The sequence below is a fragment of the Capra hircus genome, chromosome 29 (genome assembly GCF_001704415.2).
Source record: "Capra hircus breed San Clemente chromosome 29, ASM170441v1, whole genome shotgun sequence".
Classification (NCBI taxonomy): domain Eukaryota; kingdom Metazoa; phylum Chordata; class Mammalia; order Artiodactyla; family Bovidae; genus Capra; species Capra hircus.
This window is the reverse complement of record NC_030836.1, coordinates 27,818,727-27,837,851: the sequence shown is the minus strand read 5'-3', so window position 1 is coordinate 27,837,851 and position 19,125 is coordinate 27,818,727. Positions and strand designations below refer to the sequence as shown.

Genomic DNA, 19,125 nt, shown 5'->3' with positions numbered 1-19,125 from the left:
TGTGGACTCCAGCCCAGGAGAAAGGCCAGAGCCTTGGTTTCTTAAAGATCCCCTGGAGAAGGTGGGGAAAGAGGGGAGGGGGCCCGGAAACCCCATTCTATGCCTGGGCTCCTCGAATCAAAGAACCAGGACACTGGAGGCTCGTTCTGCCCTCTCTAGCGATCTGCCTCCAAACCCCAAATCACTTCCCCCAAGCATGTTATGAAGGCTCCGGTTTGTGAAACGAAGGGCGTTACATTAGAGAGTGAAATCAGGTTGGGCTGCCAGGACCCTTCTCACTTCGTCCGTGACTTCTGGTCTATCTCCATCTCTCCACTGCCTCATAGTTCATCTTCTGAAAAGAATGAAGGTACATGTACCCTGCCGTCACCAGGCTGAATAATTCTCACTGGCTCTCCATTCCGTTAAGTATGAAGCTCCGTACAAAATAAAAGGCTGAAAGCTTGGGGGAGGAAAAGAATGAAGCTCCAACTCTTCAGCCTGGCTTTCAGGCTCCTCTACTGTGTGGTCTGTCTGGCTCCTACTTCCAGACATGGGGTGCATGGGGGCAGGGAGTCACAAGGGATTCTCCAGGGAATCTGGGGTCATTCCCAGGGACTGTCACAGTGACCCACATAGACAAGCTTGGTGGCAGCAATGTTTTCCAACTGGTAAATGGCTCATGACTCCTGAATCAGGGACTTTCAGAATCTGGCAGTGGGTGGGGAAAGAGGGTGGAAGGATTTGGAGACTGTGCCCAGCTGGGCTTCTTCAGAAAGCAAAGGATGGAAGAAAACCACAGGCCTGCAGATTAACACTCACCAGTGTCCTGTTTGGAAAAAAGCTTCAAGTTTTGTAGACGTGTGTGTGTGTGAGCGCGCACACTCAGTCATGTCTGACTCTTTGCAACTCCATGACTCCTCTGTCCATGGAATTTTCCAGGCAAGAATACTGGAGTGGGTTGCCATTTCCTGCTCCAGGTGATCTTCCCAACCCAGGAATCGAACCCGTGTCTCCTGGGTCTCCTGTATTGGCAGGTGGATTCTTTACCACTGAGCCACCTGGGAAGCCTCTAATTATTTGTGCAACCAGATGCAAATTCTTTATTTTTTTGCCTCTGGTTTCCTCATCAGATGTACAGGGAGAACAGCATCAACCACATCTGAGTCAAAGACAGGTGAATACAATGTAACTCTCACCCTAGTCCCTAGGTCTCTGCTATGCTACCCTTAAGACCTCCACTCCCGGGCTCAGCCAAGTCTCTTTTCGCTGCTACATGGATGCAGTGACTCTGGTGACAAATTAGATCTTCTTGGCTTCCCAGATGGTGCCGTGGTAAAGAATTTGCCTGCCAATTCAGGAGACTCCGGAGACGTACGTTCGATCCCCGGATGGGGAAGACACCCTAGGGAAGAAAATGGCAACCTGCTCCAGTATTCTTGCCTGGGAAATCCCATGGACAGAGGGAAACGCCATGGACAGAGGAGCCTGGCAGGTACAGTCCATAGAGTCGTAAAGAGTCAGGCAGGACTGAGTGACTGAGCACGCCCGCTGGGCCTCAAAGATCCCCGGGGCCCCGCTGAGGCCCCGGCACTGACTGTCCTCCCTTGACAGGCCTGGCCGTGAGGCCCAGGCTGCCCTCAGCCACGCTGAGCCCTCGGGAGCCGGTCGGAGTCAGTGAGGGGTCAAAAGGCACAGCCCCGCTGGCAGCCACCCTTCTCCTCCCCACCCCCGGCCCCCTGCGCTCCCCACCACAGGCTTCTGCCCCGGGGGCCGGCACCCGCCCACCTGGGCAGCACCTCGGAGCGCCGCCCTGGACTTTCTCAGGCCTGTGGCCCCCGGTGCTCTTCCTTATCTGCCCCCACCTGGGTCCTCTCCCTCGGGTGGGGGAAGCTGTGACGGAACAGCGAGCACATCCTGGCCCGCTGCGGACATCCGGTCTCCCTGAGCTGGAGCCAGGACCGCCCACCCCCACGCGCATCCCACCACGTGCCGGCCCTGAGCCAGGGGCCTGGGGAGACCAACCGTAGGAGAGACCGCTGCCCGCCGGGGTCACGGGGCAGCAGGGAGACAGCAGGGCCGGTGTGACTGTGCTACAAAGGAGGGCGGCCAGCCCGGCGCGACTCCCGAGCAGAGACGCCCAGACCGGCTGGGTTGGGGGCAGGGGCAGGAGAGGAATCCGTGAACGGACCTGGGACTGTCCTACGGGGTGAAGGAAGCCAGAAAGAGAAAAACAAACATCGTATATTAACCTGTACGTGTAGAAGCTAGAAAAAGGGTATTTGCAAAGTGACACAGACTTAGAGAACAAAAGTATGGATACCAGAGGGGAAGCGGAGGGTGGGATGAATCGGGAGATTGGGATTGATGTGTATACACTATTGATGGGTGTGCTAATTCGCGTCACTCATGTTCAACTCTTCTGCAGCCCTAAACACTGTAGCCCGCCAGGCTTCTCTGTCCATGGGGATTCTCCAGGCAAGAATACTGGCGTGGGTTGCCATGCCCTCCCCCAGGGGATCTTCCGGACACAGGGCTCAAACCCAGGTCTCTTGCATCTCCTGCACTGGCAAGTGGGTTCTTTACCCAGCGCTCCCTAGGAAGCCCTAAGTATAACATAGGTAACTAAAGAGAGCCTACTGTAGAGTACAGGAAACTACTCAGTGCTCTGTGGTGACTTAACAGGAAAGGAAATGCAAAAAAGAGAGGACATATATATATATATATATATATATATATATATATATAGCTGATTCACTGTCATACAGCAGAAACTGGTACAATATTGTAAAGCAACTATACTCCGATAAAATTTTTTTTAAAAAGAGAGAAAGAAAGAATTCTGGAGGTGAGGTCTCAGCACAGTCTTTACAAACTAGCAGGAGGCAGCCAGGTTCACCAGGGCTGGGGTGGGAGCAGGGCCAGGGAGAGGGGAAGTGCGTGTGCAGAAGCGTGGAGGCATGAATATCACTACCTGTTTGGGGAACTCTGTATGGTTCAGGGTGGGGCTGAGCCAAGCACGGCAGGTGAGGGTGCTGGGAAGGAGGAAAGGGACAGGTCACAGAGGGCCTTGGGCGAGATTGGACTGTTTCTTGGGGTGACGGGACGTCACTGAAGAGGGATGGGATTTTCTAGGTCACAGAGTTCTGGGCACTAGCCCAGTGGGGACCCAGGGCTCTGCCCTGCTGGTGAGTTGGGAAAACTCCAGACAGGCTTCCTCGCAGAAGGCAGGGCCGGCTTCCTCTTCCTCATCCATCCTGCCAGCCACTCCCCAGGCACACGGCCACCCCCGGGGAGACCCTCGGTGGTGCCCTGGACTCAGGAATCAGGTGAAACCTGCTTTCATTCCTTACACCTGTGTGTCATCTGAAAGTACAGTTTATCACCTCTCTCACAGGGCTGTTGATAGGTTGATGAGATGATGCATACCTCTTACAGGTTTCTGACATGCAGTCCACACTTAAAAATGACAGCGATGATGATTTCAGGTTTTGAGGAAGGAAAACTGGAGCGGGAGGGAAGTGAGCAGGGTGGGGGTGGGCACCAAGCTGCTCTGAGTAGTCGGGGCTCCAGGCCCTGGATGTGCCTGTAAGGTAGGGGTCTGGAGGCTGGCTAGTCCACTCCTCCCCACCGGCCCAGTATGCAGACCTGGGCTGGAGGCGTCTTTGCAGACGCCTGAGGCCATGAGTGCCCACGGGGGAGCCTGCAAGGGGACAGAGCACAGGCTGGTCTGCTGGGCCCGCCCCTGCACTCCCTTGGGAGTAGATGGAGAGGCTTAGCAGAGGTCCATAGACATGCCGATCGGCCAGATTCCAGCCCTGCCCAGAGGCCTGGCTGACCTTTCTCCCAGCTCTGACCGCATCCCTCCATAGAGAACCTGATGCCCAAGAGAGCAGGAGAGTCAGAGGGAGGGAGGCTGTGGGGCAGAAGGTCCTCAGAGTGCTGTGTGATGCTGGGCTGGGCACTGGCCTCCTCTGGGACTCCTTGCCTAGACTCCAGCATGATGGCAGGAGGAGCCCAGAGAGAGGCCTGGATAGCTGGGCAGAGCGTGCTTGGAGCCGGGCCTGTCCTTGGTCCAGTTCACTTTCCATTCCACTTTGACATCTCTTAAAGAAAAAGGCCAAGGTGCCATAGTTCAAAGGGGACTGGGGACATGGGTGGAGTGAAGGGCTGGGCTGAGGCCAGCGACCTCACAGTAGCTCACTGGAAGATAGCTGACGGGCTCCTGACGCCTGTGGAAGCCGCAAGTTTCACTTCTGCTCTCACGAGCCCTTCTTTCAGAACCAAAGGGCCCCAGAAAGGGGGGCAGGGGCAAAACACACACAGAGCCTGGCCTTACCCAGCTGGCCCCAGGGCAGCTGCAGAGGGGAGGGAAGGCAACCCAGGGGCTGGGCAGGCTGGACAAGTGAGCCAGGGACCCCAGAACCTGCACAGCAAGGCCCACAGACTGTTCCGGGCCGGGCGCCTATCCCAGGACCCTCCAAGTCTGTGTTAGTGAGAAATGTCACTTCCGAGAGTCTCACCTCCCCTTGCCCAGCACTGGTTACTGAGTAACCAAGTCAGATAGAGAGGTGGACTGGCTATCTCTTAACTATTAGCTGACAGTCCAACTTACTCTTTCAAATGAGCATGCTAATAGCTTTATGGACCTCGTTAAGACTTTGCACTAGAAATGCTTCTGAGGTAGGGACAAAGAACAATGTCTGCCAAAGCAGTGACCGATAACAAACAAAACCCCAAGGACCTGCTACTACCACCAGCGCAACAATAGAAAATAAGAAAGAGCCCAGGAGAGGGACCTTAGGAGACAGTGGCGAGAGGTCCCTTTCATCCAGCGTCTACCGGGTCATCCCCCCGTCCTTGCATCCCCCTCCTGGCTTTGCAACCACATTGCGGATGGTTCCCATTTCCATTTCAGGCCCCAGGTCAAGGGGGACTTGAGCTCCCTCATTGACCCTCTCCTATCACTTCCTGCCTCAGCCCAGCCCTTCACTGGAGTCTGGGGCAGCTAGTAGACGTATAGGGCCATTCGGGTTGGCCACGTGAGAAACTGGGCTGGTGGTGACCTTGGCACCTGCCCTGAGGAAATGAACTTGGTGGCCTGTCCTTGGATGTGCCAGTTTTGGGACTCAGCAGATCTAAAAGGGAGAGAGGGCTGGGGATGGTAAGAACCAGGGCAGTGGTGACAATGCCATCACTGCGCTTCCTGCCAAGTCCTCCACTACCACTGGGACACAGCCTGGTAGGGAAAGGCCAGGCCGGAACAGACCGCACAGGGCAGAGCCCCCGAGCCCAGCTTTCCACTGACAGGAGGGGATGGAGACAGGCCATACAGGACGAGCCAGGTCCGTGACGGCCTCTGAGGAACAAAGCCCTCCTGGAGCTGAGCGCAGCCTGACCATCGGATCCTCCACGTGCTGCCCTTTCCTCCGGCTGGGACTCAGGCACTTGCTCAGAGGGATCGCGGGGACTCTGGGCTTGGTCCCAAGGTCCTTCTGGAGAAGGGAGTCGTTGGTTAGTAGCACAAGCAGCCCAGGACCTTCTAGAAGGAACTAGTACATCATAATCTTTTTTAGGAGAGTGGAAACTATAGGCTAGATTGCTAGACTGCTTTGTTTTGAGAAGGAATCTAAGCAGGAGAACCCCGAGTATTCAGACAGAATGAAAAGACCTGGCTTTCAGCTACAGCATGAGGTGTCGTGTGGATACCTGGAAAACCTCTGGGAGCGTGTGAGAGCTGGCAGAGTTTGGGAGAAGTGGGCAAGGAGCTGGTCTCTCTTCTGCAGAGAGGCTATGCAAACAGCACCAGTGGAATGCAATGATGGTGGCAAGGCTGTGGTCCTGCCAGGGCATCAGGATGGGGGCCCTCCTCTGGAGAGTCTCCGGAGGCCTGGCCCCTGGCTTACCCTCCTCTGCGCCTTCTCCCCAGCATGAAGGATCCGGGCAGTGAGGCATGAGCCAGAGGCCAAAACGGGAGCAGCAAAGCTGTCCACCTCGCCTCTACCCCACATACCAACTCGGGGGCTGTGAGATGGGGGGTGGGGGTTGTGGGCTTCACTGACTCCACCCTTGGTGTCTGGCCCCAGTTTGGTATCACTTGAGAACTGCTCAACCTCAGCTTCAGTGCTCAGGTTGTACCGCCGACTGGAAGACATAAGGCCTTGGCCATCCATACAGACCATTCCCAAACCCCTGCTGCCTTCTAGATTAGCCGCTGGCCCCTGGGGCAGACTGCCCCACCCAGAGCCAAGGAAGTGCTCTTCAGTCTGCTCCGTAAAGGGGAAACAGCAGAGAAGAAGAGGAAGCAGAACAGCTGGGGGAGAAGACAGCGATCATGGGTGGGTGGGGGAGGGGAGCGACCAGGGTCACATGCTCTCTGGGGATCAGCCTGAGGACCGGGGTGGGGGCAGGGGGTGCGAGAGTGGGGACAAGGGACAGGCTCAGCCTTCCAGGTCCTCTGCCAGGATCTCTCATTCCTTCTCAGAGCTGCCTTTCACCATCACAGCTCATCCTTACTGGGTACCAGGAAAATAAGACAAGAGAAAAGTGCTTAGGCAGCATCTGGGACCCCTGGTCTGAAGCCACAGCAGAACAGGGAAAAGTTTGTTAGACCAACAAGAGGCTGAGTCTTAACTTCTGGTCCTGTGACTGCGACCCTGGGCCAGCTGTCTCACCTTCGGCCTCTGCTTGAGCTTCTTTTAAATGAGACAGTAAACTGTCATCGAGGTGGCCCTGGGGATTAATGCAGAGAACATTTCACCTCTCAGTCTCACTTCGATCTTCCTTTAAATGAGATACTAAGGGACTTCCTGGTGGTCCAGTGGCTAAGACTCTGCACTCCCAATGCAGGGGCCCCGGGGTTTGATCCCTGGTCAGGGAACTAGATCCCATAGGCCACAGCTAACAGTTCGCATGCCACAGCTAAAGACCCAGCATGCCCCAACTAAGACTGGGCACAGCCAAAGAAATAAATAAGACAGCGAATTCCTATCAGAGAGGGGGCGACAGAGAATAATATGGTTGGATGGCATCATCAACTCAATGACATGAATTTGAGCAGACTCCAGGGAGAGAGTGAAGGACAGGGAAGCCTGGCGCGCAGTCCACGGGGTTGCAAAGAGCTGGACACGACTGAGGGACTGAACATCACAGGAGATGTCCATAAGGACTATGAGCTGCAAGGGACCTGGCAGCAGGCCCTCAGCAAACTCTGGCAGACAGATCCTCTGGTCCCTGCTGCAACTACCACCTGCCTCACTGTTCCAGCTCCCACGGGAGGACTAGAATGTGGGGGAGGACTGCCATGAGGGAGTTCACAACTCCTGCTTTCCTGCTCGTCCGGTGCCTCATCCCATTCCTGCTCATCCGGCTCCTGCTCCTCCTCCCACGGGCTCCTCTCCCTGCCACAGGTCCCAGGAAAATGGGCCCAGCCCCATGTGCAGCAGCCATAGTCATCTCTCTGGCGAGATGCCCACATTGCCATCTGCCCCCAGACAGGCCCACTCAGAGGCTGGCACGGGGGGAGGGCACCGGCTAGACTAGGCCCAGCACCAGGGAGGACTTGGAGGGGCCGCCGGACACAGCAGGGGTCTGACTGGAGGAGGAAGTGGGGGGTACCATCTTCCTGGGCAGAAACTCCTCCGAGTCTCTGCCTTCTGCTGGCACAACTTATGCCACCTGCCTCTCAGCCTCCTATCCCGGGGGCCATGCCTTCAGACCCCCAGGCTCCCACCAGCAGGTGACCAGTGCCAAAGGGACAGGCTGTGACCTCCCTGCCCTGACTGCCACTCCACGGCCTCTGCTCAGAATACCTCCCGATCCAGCCCGTCAAACGCTACCTTTCCTTTCTAATGAAGATGAATCTCACCTCCAGAAACTGACAAGCACCAAGCCATTCCCAAGGACTAGGTGTGCTCCAGACACCGGGCTAAGTGCTTTCAATGTCTTCTCACTTAATTTCACCAAAGCCCTGGGCTAGAGGTACATTGTTATTTCCATTTTAAAGACAAGGACCTGAAGCCTCAGAAATTTAGTGATCTGTCTCAAGCAAAATGCCTCTGTTTTCTTTTCCCCTCCCACCCTCTAATCAGTCGGAAAAGACCAGGGACTTGGGAGTCCAGCTAACCTGGATTCAAATTCAGCTCAATCATTGACTAGCTATGTGGTGCTGGACAAGTTGCATAACTTCTCTGTGCCTCATTATGTCCTTATAATGGGGAATTAGGACGGGAAACAAACAAAGATCTTGCAGTGAACCACAAACACAATGCCTGGTACACAGTGGTAGGAAGAGCAAGTAGAATAATAGTCAATAATTAATGTTTAGTCAGTGCTTACCGTGAGCCTGGCACATCTAAGTATTTTACCTGCTTCACCTTGTGACAATCTTTAATCCTCACAACTATGGAATGAGGCAGGTGTTACAAATATCCTTGCTGTACAGACAGGCAACGCCAAAGCTCGGGGGGAGCCCACCCGCCAAGGTCCCACTCCAGAATGCCTGCTTTCTTCTCTTCTGTTTAAAAGTCCTCCCTGGGAACGTGTGGAAGCAGCCAGTTTGATAGTGAGAGGACACGCCCTCCCTCTAGCTTAATCCTTAATTCCGAGAAAGTAGGACTGTGTCTTAATCATCTTTGTAAGCCTGAGAGTTCAAAACAATCATGTGCCTACAGTAAGAACTACAGTGATGTTGGGTGTTTGTTAGGAGTCCGAACCTACACACATCGAGGAAGAAGTGAAGGAACACTTGCCGTGGGCTCTCCATCAGCCACGGGAGCTCAAGAACGTTCATGGGTCACTTTTGCCCCCAAGAACCCTCCCAACTTTTACTGACGCGGGGGCAGCAGGGGATGGTGCTCAGAGAAGTTAACTATTCAAAAACACACAGTGGTGAGAGGATTTCAATTCAGATGTGTCTTAAACCTGGGAGACATGGTTGGATTCACACTTTAAGAAGTGTCTCAATGACATGTGCAGCTGTAGAAAGTTATGTGTGTTTCTGAGCGCTTCTAAAATGCTGGTGTGCGACAGGCTACTTCCAATGACCCAGTCTCTCTGCCCCTTCATTTTCTCTGAAATCCAAGTTAAAAGGTATAGTTTGGTTAAAAGGTATAGTTAATATATATGAATAAGACTCTACTAGGAACAATAAGTGGCAGAGAGGTACAACTTTGTACATGCAGTAATGAGATGTATTTTTGTTTATTAAGAGAAAAAAGAGAAGTAGAATATGATTATTTATATAAGTATCTCAGAAATGGTTTGCTGCATGAGAAATTTCTATAGACTTCTCAATACCCTCTTGGTCCATGATCTGTCTCTATGGACCAGTATCCTGGTGTTCTTTGCCTAATGATGACAGTATTACCAGTCATGACTTCAGCTAATCTTATCCAAGCTGCAACTTTACTTCTTTATTTGGAGTCTAGCATCTTCTAGGTCAGTGGCTTTCAATTGGGGAGGTACATCAGACTTTCCTACGGAGCTTTATTAAAACATAGATGTTTAGGACTTGCTGGTGTATGTTCATGCACAGTTGTGCCCAACTCTTTGCAACCCCATGGACTGTAGCCATCCAGGCTCCTCTGTACATGGAATTCTCCAAGCAAGAATATTGGAGTGCGTTGCCATTTCCTCCTCCAGGGCATCTTCCCGACCTAGGGATCAAACCCATGTCTCCTGCATTAGCAGGCAGATTCTTTACCACTGAGTCACCTGGACTTACTAAATCTAAGTTGACATTCTTGGTATTCCCTTGGTATATTATGCAAATTATGTCTTGAGACTTCTATATGTCTCTAAATACATAAAAGTATATATACTGAGATACAAAAAATCTTGAGATTTTTTCCTCTATAAAAATTATACATTCTTAAAAATCGGATATTGTGTTCACCATCTTCTTTGAGATTAACCTTAAGTGTGTTTTTAGACACTGTCTAATATTTCCTGGGTTGGCTTTATGTGTGTTACATACCTCAGGAACAACCAGACTTCACTGTTAGCTGCATTTTTCTTGTCATGACTTCTCATCAGATCATTCACTTTTGAAAATTATCATTAATAAATTAATCCATACCTTTGCAGGTCTCTGACCCTTACAGATAGTTTCTGTTCTATTCTGGATGCTCCCTAAAGGCTCTGCAATCGTCTATAAGCCGAAGGTTTTATCTTTAACAGCCGAGCACTGTCTCCCGAAATCAGTGGACCAGGTACACATTCGTGGGTACAGACTCCTGGTGATATCATTCAGGTATCTTTAAGAACATACCTGTGACCTGAGTCAGGATTTCCAAAACTTAGGTAAAAATGCTGACAGGTTTATGAGGTTGCTGACCCAAGATTCAGCAGAACAAAAATTAATCACTTAGAACTGAATGAACTGATGAGGATGATTGTCACTGACATTTGGAATGTCGGTGATATTATAGCGTTCGGTGTTCTGAATATATAAGAAAGCTCTTTCTTCTTTCTTCTTAATATGTCTGTAACCCATAACAATTTAGGAGATTCTGTTTTTGTAAACTGAAATGAAATATTTGTAAATACTTTATTCTCTCTACCTGACTCCCCAGAATTTAGAAACTTTTACTGTCTCCTTGCTTTTTATAAAATATGGTTATTTGCAAAAGTTCAATAAGAATCCGTCCTCTTTATTTTATCAGGACATATTTGAAAACGAGTTTACCAGGTGTCTCAGCAGTAAAGAATCCACCTGCCAATGCAGGAGGTGTGGGTTTGATTTCTGGGTCAGGAGGATCCTCTGGAGAAGGAAATGGCAATCCACTCCAGTGTTCTTGCCTGGGAAATCCCACTGGACAGAAGAGCCTGGGGGACTACAGTCCATGTGCTTGCAAAGAGTCAGACATGACGTAGCGACTCAACAACAACAATCTGAAAACTTGGTTCTGCAGCCAAGGCCTTGCCTAGAATATTGTATTTGACAATGATACTCATTTAATCAGATATTGATGCCATTCTTAAGGAATTAAGATTGACAGCCAATACAAACCCTCCCAAGAAAACTGGCTTACTGTTTTCCCTTACAGGCAAATCAGGACTTCACTCCCTGGCAGGCCCAGGAACCTTAGGATATTTTGGGGACCTCAAGAAGAGGGTAATTTGTCTATTAATAAATGTATAGGTATAGCAGGTAAAACCTAGTGGAGACAATTTCTTGGCTTGGCTTCCTAATCTCAGAACAGTAAATAATAGAAGGCTTTTAAAAGTCCAGTCTCAGAACCTTTATGAAAACTTCCAGCCAAGTGAACTTAACATAGTAAATTATGTATATAGATAATCAGATCAAACCTAACACGACCAACCTTATTTTGTGACCAAGAATAATCATTCTTTGAGACTATTTTTTATTTTAGCAGAGTAAAGTATAGGAGAGAAAAAAAAAAAAATGTGTCTGTGCTTCTTTGGAAAACTGTGCATTGCCTACAGGACAGCCCTCCCCTCCAAGTTATCTGATTCATGCCTTTCCCTGACCTTGAATTTCATCAAACAGTAAGTAACAAATGAAGAAGAAGTGAGGAGAAGTCGCTCAGTTGTGTCCGACTCTTTGCGACCCCATGGACTGTAGCCCACCAGGCTTCTCGGTCCATGGGATTTTCCAGGCATGAATACTGGAGTGGGTTCCGACCCAGGGATCGAACCTGGGTCTCCCGCGTTGTAAGCAGATGCTTTACCATCCAAGCTACCAGGGAAGCCCCAAGTAACAAATAAGTCATATAAAATATGTCCATGAATTGACAGAGTTTCAATAATCTTCCCTCTCAACCAGTTTTGCCTCAATATTCCTGACCTAAACGGGCATCTTCTTCGTATTCTTTTTAAAATTGTGGTAAAACGTCTGTAACATAAAATTTAACTATTTTTAAGTGCACAGTTCAGTGGCATTTTATACCTTCACATTTTTGCTAAACCTTCACCATTCATCTCCAGAACCTTCTCATCTTCCTAAACTGAAACGCTGTACCCATTAAACAGTAACTCCCCATTCTCCCCTCCCTGGATTTTCTTTTGTGCCAATTATACCATCTTCTGGCACCCTCATCACAAGTGAAATAAAATCTTTTTAACACACGTTCATTTTTATATCCTTACAAGAGTCATCTGACTTTTTTCTGAAAAATACCAAATAAATAAATTAATGAGGAAGGCTGGTAGTGATGAGGAAGGTCCCCAAGGAGGACTGTCACTAATTGGAAAGTGCCTCGGGTGACCATCCTGATTTGCCCAGGACTGAGGGGGTTTGGGGCGCAGGATTTTGTTTGAAAACAAAGCTGGGTCCTACTAAGAGCTTGCACCCCATCTAAAGGGTGGTATTAATACTCTTTATGATAAAATTTGAGAATTTAGGCCTGATATTGCTAGATCAGAGGAAGGAGGAGTCTGGCTATCAAGGTTAAGTTTTATCATTTGCAAGTGATGGCAAGTAACACAAAGTGAAACAGAACGAAACAAAGACACGATGCAGACCAAGCAAAGTGTTCCACTGTGTGGCCTCTGATGAAGAGTGGGTTGAACACTCTCTAGCCCACCACACACCTGATGGTCCGGTGGCCTCCTCAAGCCTCCTTAGTCAGGAGGAAGTCGCTGGCTGGCTGCTGGGGTGACCAGCCAGTTGAGGAGCAGCTGCCCCCTGATCTGAGAGGTGTGCCTTCCCCGGGGGTGTCACTTAGGGCCTGGAGCCGCTCAAGGCAAGCTCCCAGGACCACTAGGTTCTGGTCTTGGAGCTATCCAAGGGCTAAAAGAGACCAAATGGGACACTCGGCAACTCCAACGGCCACTTTCTCGTAGCAGCAGCTGCCACGCCCTGACCTCGGTTCCCTAGTCTACAAACCGGGGGTCCCCCGGGTGATAAAGGAGGCGCTCTGAATCGGATCTCCCCCAGAGGGGAGTGTGTGTGCGCGGAGGTGAGGATGCGAAAGGACAAGGCGGAGACGCTCCTGGGCAGCGTCCCAGGGAGGGGTTCAGGAGAGGCGGAGTGAGCACGTGCCACCTCACCTCCCCGCCGACCGCCGGCCAGATGCTACCAGACCCCCCAGCCTCACCCCAACAAGCGTTCTGGGACTCCGGGAGTCGGGTCTCAGTAGCGAAGCCGCGGGGCCCGGCGCTCCCCGTGCCCCCACGCCCCAGCCCCGCTCACTTGCTGTCCCTGGAGAAGGCGCGGAGGAACCAGATGCCGGGCGCCAGAGAGGACCGCATCTTGCCCGGCGGTACCCGAAGCGAAGGCGGAGCGGAGGAGGACGCGGAGCTTGGGCACGCGTCCCGAGCTGACAATCCCCGGGGTTTAAATGCCCCGCCGGCCGGCCCGCCCCGACCCCGCAACCCGTGGCCTTTAGCCCCCGCCCCCTTGCACCTGACCGCCCTCGGGGCCGCCGGGCGCTGTGCAGAGCGCGCACGGCCTGCCCATCCTCTGGTCCGTCCGCTCGCACGCGAATTTCCCGTGCTTCGCCTCGGGCAGTGGACCCGCGGCCCTCCGCGCCTCTGTGGGCCCCTCCTTCAGCCCGAACTTGCCGGCTCACTTCCCTCGGGGAACCGAAAGCTGCGATCACACATGCAGCCGCCTCTGAGCGACCTTCTGTCTACCCGCCGCGGCTCCTGCCGCGCCTTCCTACCCTGGTTACTAGCGACCCCGACACTGGGGAAATTGAGGCCGGCTGCAGGGCCAGGACTAACACTCCGCCGCCCGCCGCCCCCCCCACTCCCGCCCCCCACTCCCTGCCCCACCACAGGACCGCGATCTGAGTGCGAGCGCCCCCTGGCCCCAAACACACTTCCCAGGTCCCAGCAGGGACTTGCTGTCCCATTCAGATTCCAGCCCGTGCGCTGAGCCAGACAGGACCCTCTGATCCACTCTACTCTACTCCCCACGGGGACAGGGTCGCGGCCACCCCTGCTCTCCCGTCTGCAGGCCCACAGCCATGCAACAGTGAAGGGCCCCTCGGAGGCACAGAATTCTGCACACCTCTAGCCTGAAGAGTTCCAGGGCATGTTTCCACCTATAAAAAAGGAGTTATTGTGAGATCGTTGGCTGTGAAACCAAGGGTGAACTATAGCGGGGTGGAGAGGGAAGCGTGGCCTGGAGAATAAAATTGTTATTAGGACATAAACTAGGAACGTCCCTGTGCAAATAGATTTCAGCTCTAACCCCACCCTGCCCCTCACCCCTAGGAGTGCCCAGGCCCAAAGTTCAAGGTCAGAGACTTACCGGGAAGGGCTATACCAAACAGGATCGGACCCAGGAGAGTGGGCTTGGCCCCCACCAGTCCCGGAATCAGGCAAAAAGAGGTAAACAGAGTTGTAAAACCCTCCCTTAACACCGGGAAGTCCGGGAGCCAGAGATGGAGATGCCAACAAGCAGAGCACAGGAGGTGGGGACTAGAAATGAAAGGAAAGAGCGAACAGGAAGGAGCCGGCTAGGATGTGTAAGGTATGGAGCTGAGACACCTGAGGAAGAGCTCAGCTACCAGTAGCTAACTCAGCCCTTAAATTACACCATACTCGGTGCCCAGATGTACACTTATTCCATTCATTCTTACAAGTCAGTGAGGCGGGCATGATCCATCTGGGAAGGCTAACCACATATGCTGGTTTGCCTGGGACAACCCCAGGAGACACCTGCTTCCCCAGAATGCACAATGGATAGCTCTGAGGTCAGTAACACCCAAAAGACATTGGGCCTGAGAGAAGGCAGATTACGGGTGGAAAAGACACTGGAATAATGAGCTGATATCACCAGGAAGACAGCTGCTTGTGTCCCAGGGACTAGAGGGAAGGATAAAGTTGGATAGAAAGGAGCCAAGGAAGCAGCTGAGCTCACTTGATGCTACATGGGAGGAGTACATGGATGTCAGCAGGGGAAGGAAAGAACTGACCACCAGGCCTCCAAGGGGCTTCCCAGGTGGCGCTAGTGGTAAAGAAACTGCCTCCTAATGCAGGAGACATTAGAGACCTGGGTTTAGTCCCTGGGTCGGGAAAATCCCCTGGAAGAAGGCTTGGCAACCCATTCCAGTTATTCATGCCTGGAGAATCCCATGGACAGAGGAGCTTGGTGGGCTAGTCCTTGGTGTCGCAAAGAGCTGGACACGACTGAAGCAACTTAGCACACACACAGGCCTCCAGGGGTGCTATCCAGACCTCAGCTGTGTGGAATTGCTAGCTTTCCATTGCAGAGAGAGAGAAGCCAAGGAATAAGACTCATTGCCACTCATTTCACATGCCCCTCCAGAGAAGATGTGTTTCTGTCCCCCGGGAGAGCACGCTCATCTATGGCTGGAACCCTCAGAGAGGCACAGAGACCATCCCCTGTCAGTGGTATGGCTCCCTAGCTGTTGGGGGCAGGGCCAGTCCTGAGACGGTCTTTGCCTTGTCCTAATTCCTTCCTGGGAATTCAACCTTACATCCCTGTTCAAGGGGCCAGGATGGCAGTGGGGACACCCCAACCAGTGTTCCTCCCTTGCTCCCGTAGGGGAGCTGACAGTCGTCTCCTCGCTTCCTTGCTTAACGGAGTGGCGAAAGAGGATATTCCTTGCACTCACCTACCCAAGCATCCTACCCTTGGCTCACCTTCCTGTTATCGGCCCCCTCACACGCTACCTGCTCAAACCCGGCCAGGTGTGGGTAGTAGTATCTAAAGGAAATCAGGAGGGAAGGGATGAGCTATGGAGTCACACACTAAAGGAAAAGAGCCTTAGTTCTCACTGCGGGTAGTGATTAAATTAAATTAAATTTTTAAAATTTTAAAATACTTTTTTAATTTTACATTTATTTATTTTTTAATTTCTGGCATATGAGGTCTTAGACCCTTGACCCCTACAGTGGGAGCACAAGGCTTAACCACTGGAACATCAGGAGGTCCCACGGATAGACCTGTAATTGGTCAAAAATGCTCACCATGACACTCTATTTAAAATGGCTAACCAACAAGGACCTACCATACAGCACAGGGCACTCTGCTCAAGGTTATGTGGCAGCCTGGATAGGAAGGAGTTTAGGGGAGAACAGATACAGCTATACGTTATGGATGAGTCCCTTTGATGTTCACCTGAAACTATCACAACATTGTTAATCAGCTATACCCCAATACAAAATAAGAATTTTTTAAAAAATGTTCACTATAGTTTGGTATCAAGTGAGTGAAAGACGCTCAGTTGTGTCTTTGCAAGCCCATGGACTGTAGCCCACCAGGCTCCTCTGTCCATGGGATTCTCCAAGCAAGAATACTGGAGTGGGTAGCCATTCCCCTGGTGCTGGCAGTTCATGGCTTTTTTGTCCATCAGTCACCAGTTCCTATTGCTAGCAAGTTTCTTTGGCCATCCACAGAGCTTTTTGGGTGGTCAGTTATTTGTTTGGATCCTTCCAGATAGGGCAACGAGTGTCCTTTCTGGTATTTCAGAGAGACCCAGGGACCTGAATTCTTGAGAAAGTCTGCGAGAACAGACCATGAGGAAAAGCATCAGGTGGCAGAACCTTCGCGTTTCCCTGCACACACACAAGCATCATTATTCGAACACATTTTCCCCCTCCCACTTCTGTGTCACTAAACAGAGAATAGCACAATTTTTGTGATATAATCAAAGCCCAGGCCCTTGATTAATGGGATAGGAGTTGAGATATTAGGAGAAATAGAGATTATTCAACATTTAAAAAATTCGTTTTCTTTTTCCTTTGGCCACGCCCATGTAGGATCTTGGTTTCCCCACCAGGGATCTAACCCACATCCCCTGCGGTGGAAACACACATTCTTAACATGGACCACAAGGGAAGTCCCTAAAGATTCTATTTTACTCAGGCCTTTTTATTGAGAGGCCAAGTGTAGTGAAAAGAACACGGACTTTGCAGCAGAGCCACCTCTGTCTCAGCTGCTTCTCTGAACCTCAGTTCTCTCCTCTGTAAAATGTGGACAATAACATCTGTCTTGCAGGGGAGCTGTAAGAATTTAAAATTATGCATATAAAAAGTATATGGCCATATTAAATAAGTCTGGTGGAACAATTATTATATGTGCATGAGCTTATATTTAGCATTTGGAACAGATACTGACTACAACTTTTAGAAACCAATGGCCATTATACATGTGGAAAAAATACAGGCACCAGAGGATCAGAGTACTTAAAAAGTGTTGGTGGACAATGAGGTACCATTTCACGATGGTCAGAATGGCTGCTATCAAAGAGTCTACAAACAATAAATGTTGGAGAGGGTGTGGAGTGTGGAGAAAAAGGAACCCTCTTACTTCCCTGGTGGCTCAGAGGGTAAAGCGTCTGTGTACAATGCGGGAGACCTGGGTTCGATCCCTGGGTTGGGAAGATCCCCTGGAGAAAGAAGTGGCAACCCACTCCAGTACTCTTGCCTTGAAAATCCTATGGATGGAGGAACTTGGTGCAGGCTACTATCCATGGGGTCACAAAGAATCGGCCACGACTGAGCGACTTCACTTCACTTCACTTATACTGTTGGTGGGAATGCAAACTATTACAGCCACTATGGAGAACAGTGTGGAGATTCCTTAAAAAACTGGAAACAGAACTGCCACACGACCCAGCAATCCCACTGCTGGGCATACACACCAAGTAAACCAGAATTGAAAGAGACACGTGTACCCCAATGTTCATCGCAGCACTGTTTACAATAGCCAGGACATGGAAGCAACCTAGATGTCCATTGGCAGACGAATGGATAAGAAAGCTGTCGTGCATATACACAATGGAATTATTACTCAGCTATTAAAAAGAATGCATTTTAATCAGTTCTAATGAGGTGGATGAAACTGGAGGCTATTATATAGAGTGAAGTAAGTCAGAAAGAAAAACACCAATACTGTATATTAATGCATATATATGGAATTTAGAAAGATGGTAATGATGACTCTATATGCGAGACAGCAGAAGAGACACAGATGTAAAGAACAGACTGTTGGACTGCGGGAGAAGGCGAGGGTGGGATGATTTGAGAGAATAGCAGTGAAACATGTATATTACCATACGTGAAATAGATCACCAGTCCAGGTTCAATGCATGAGACAGGGTGCTCAGGGCTGGTGCACGGGGATGATCCTGAGGGATGGGATGGGGAGGGAGGTGGGAGGGAGGGTCAGGATGGGGAATACATGTACACCCATGGCTGATTCATGTGAATGTATGGCAAAAACCACCACAATATTGTAATTAGCCTTCAATTAAAAAAAAAAGTGTTGGTGGATATAACAGAATAGATTCACCTGAAAAGTCTTTAATATCCTGTGTGCATGTGTGTATAGGTGTGAATGTATAGGCATGTGTGTATCTCTGTGAGTGTATACAACTTCACTCACTGAGTCACTGTAAGCATTATGATATCACATGTAGAATAATTGGGGGGTAACAAGAATGGATTTATGAGTTGAGTAAAGTGTCATGAAAATGAAAGGTGCTGAAATCTTAAGAAGAGTTGCTTTTAAACTTTTTCCAGCCAATACAATCAAAAAATAAACAAGGTGGCTGTGTATCCAAAAAGATTTTGTTTCTCAATAAAAGACAATGTTTTGGGAACTTTCTTGCACTGTTGGTGGGAATGCAAATTGATACAGCTACTATGGATAACACTATGGAGATCGCTAAAAAAAAAAAAAAAACACTAGGAGTAAAACTACCATGTTGTTGTTCAGTCGCTCAGTCATGTCTGACTCTTGGAGACCCCATGGATTGCAGCACACCAGGCTTCCCTGTCCTTCACCATCCCCTGAAGATGCTCAAACTCATGTCCGTTGAGTCAGTGATGTCATCCAACCATCTCATCCTCTCCCATCCCCTTCTCCTCCTGCCTTCAATCTTTCCCATCACCAGGGTCTTTTCCATGAGTCGGCTCTTCACATAGAGTGGCCAAAGTATTGGAGCTACAGCTTCAGCATCAGTCCTTCCAATGAATATTCAGTGAAGAAGGCTGAGCGCCGGAGAATTGATGCTTTTGAACTGTGGTGTTGGAGAAGACTCTTGAGAGTCCCTTGGACTGCAAGGAGATCCAACCAGTCCATTCTGAAGGAGATCAACCCTGGGATTTCTTTGGAAGGAATGATACTAAAGCTGAAACTCCAGTACTTTGGCCACCTCATGCGAAGAGTTGACTCATTGGAAAAGACTCTGATGCTGGGAGGGA

At 50.5% G+C, this 19,125-nt stretch overlaps 1 protein-coding gene across 2 annotated transcripts in view; it reads right to left on the bottom strand.

Moving 5' to 3' along the window:
• SLC37A2 (solute carrier family 37 member 2) overlaps positions 1-13,334 on the bottom strand; it is a 28,163-nt gene extending 14,829 nt beyond the window's left edge. Inside the window, exon 1 of one of the 2 annotated variants that reach the window (XM_018043535.1) lies at positions 13,136-13,334. In XM_018043535.1, coding sequence (XP_017899024.1) covers positions 13,136-13,194 — 59 coding nt within the window. In that variant the 5' untranslated portion in view covers positions 13,195-13,334. The remainder of the gene's footprint in view (positions 1-13,135) is intronic. The other variant, XM_018043536.1, reaches the window with a different exon arrangement.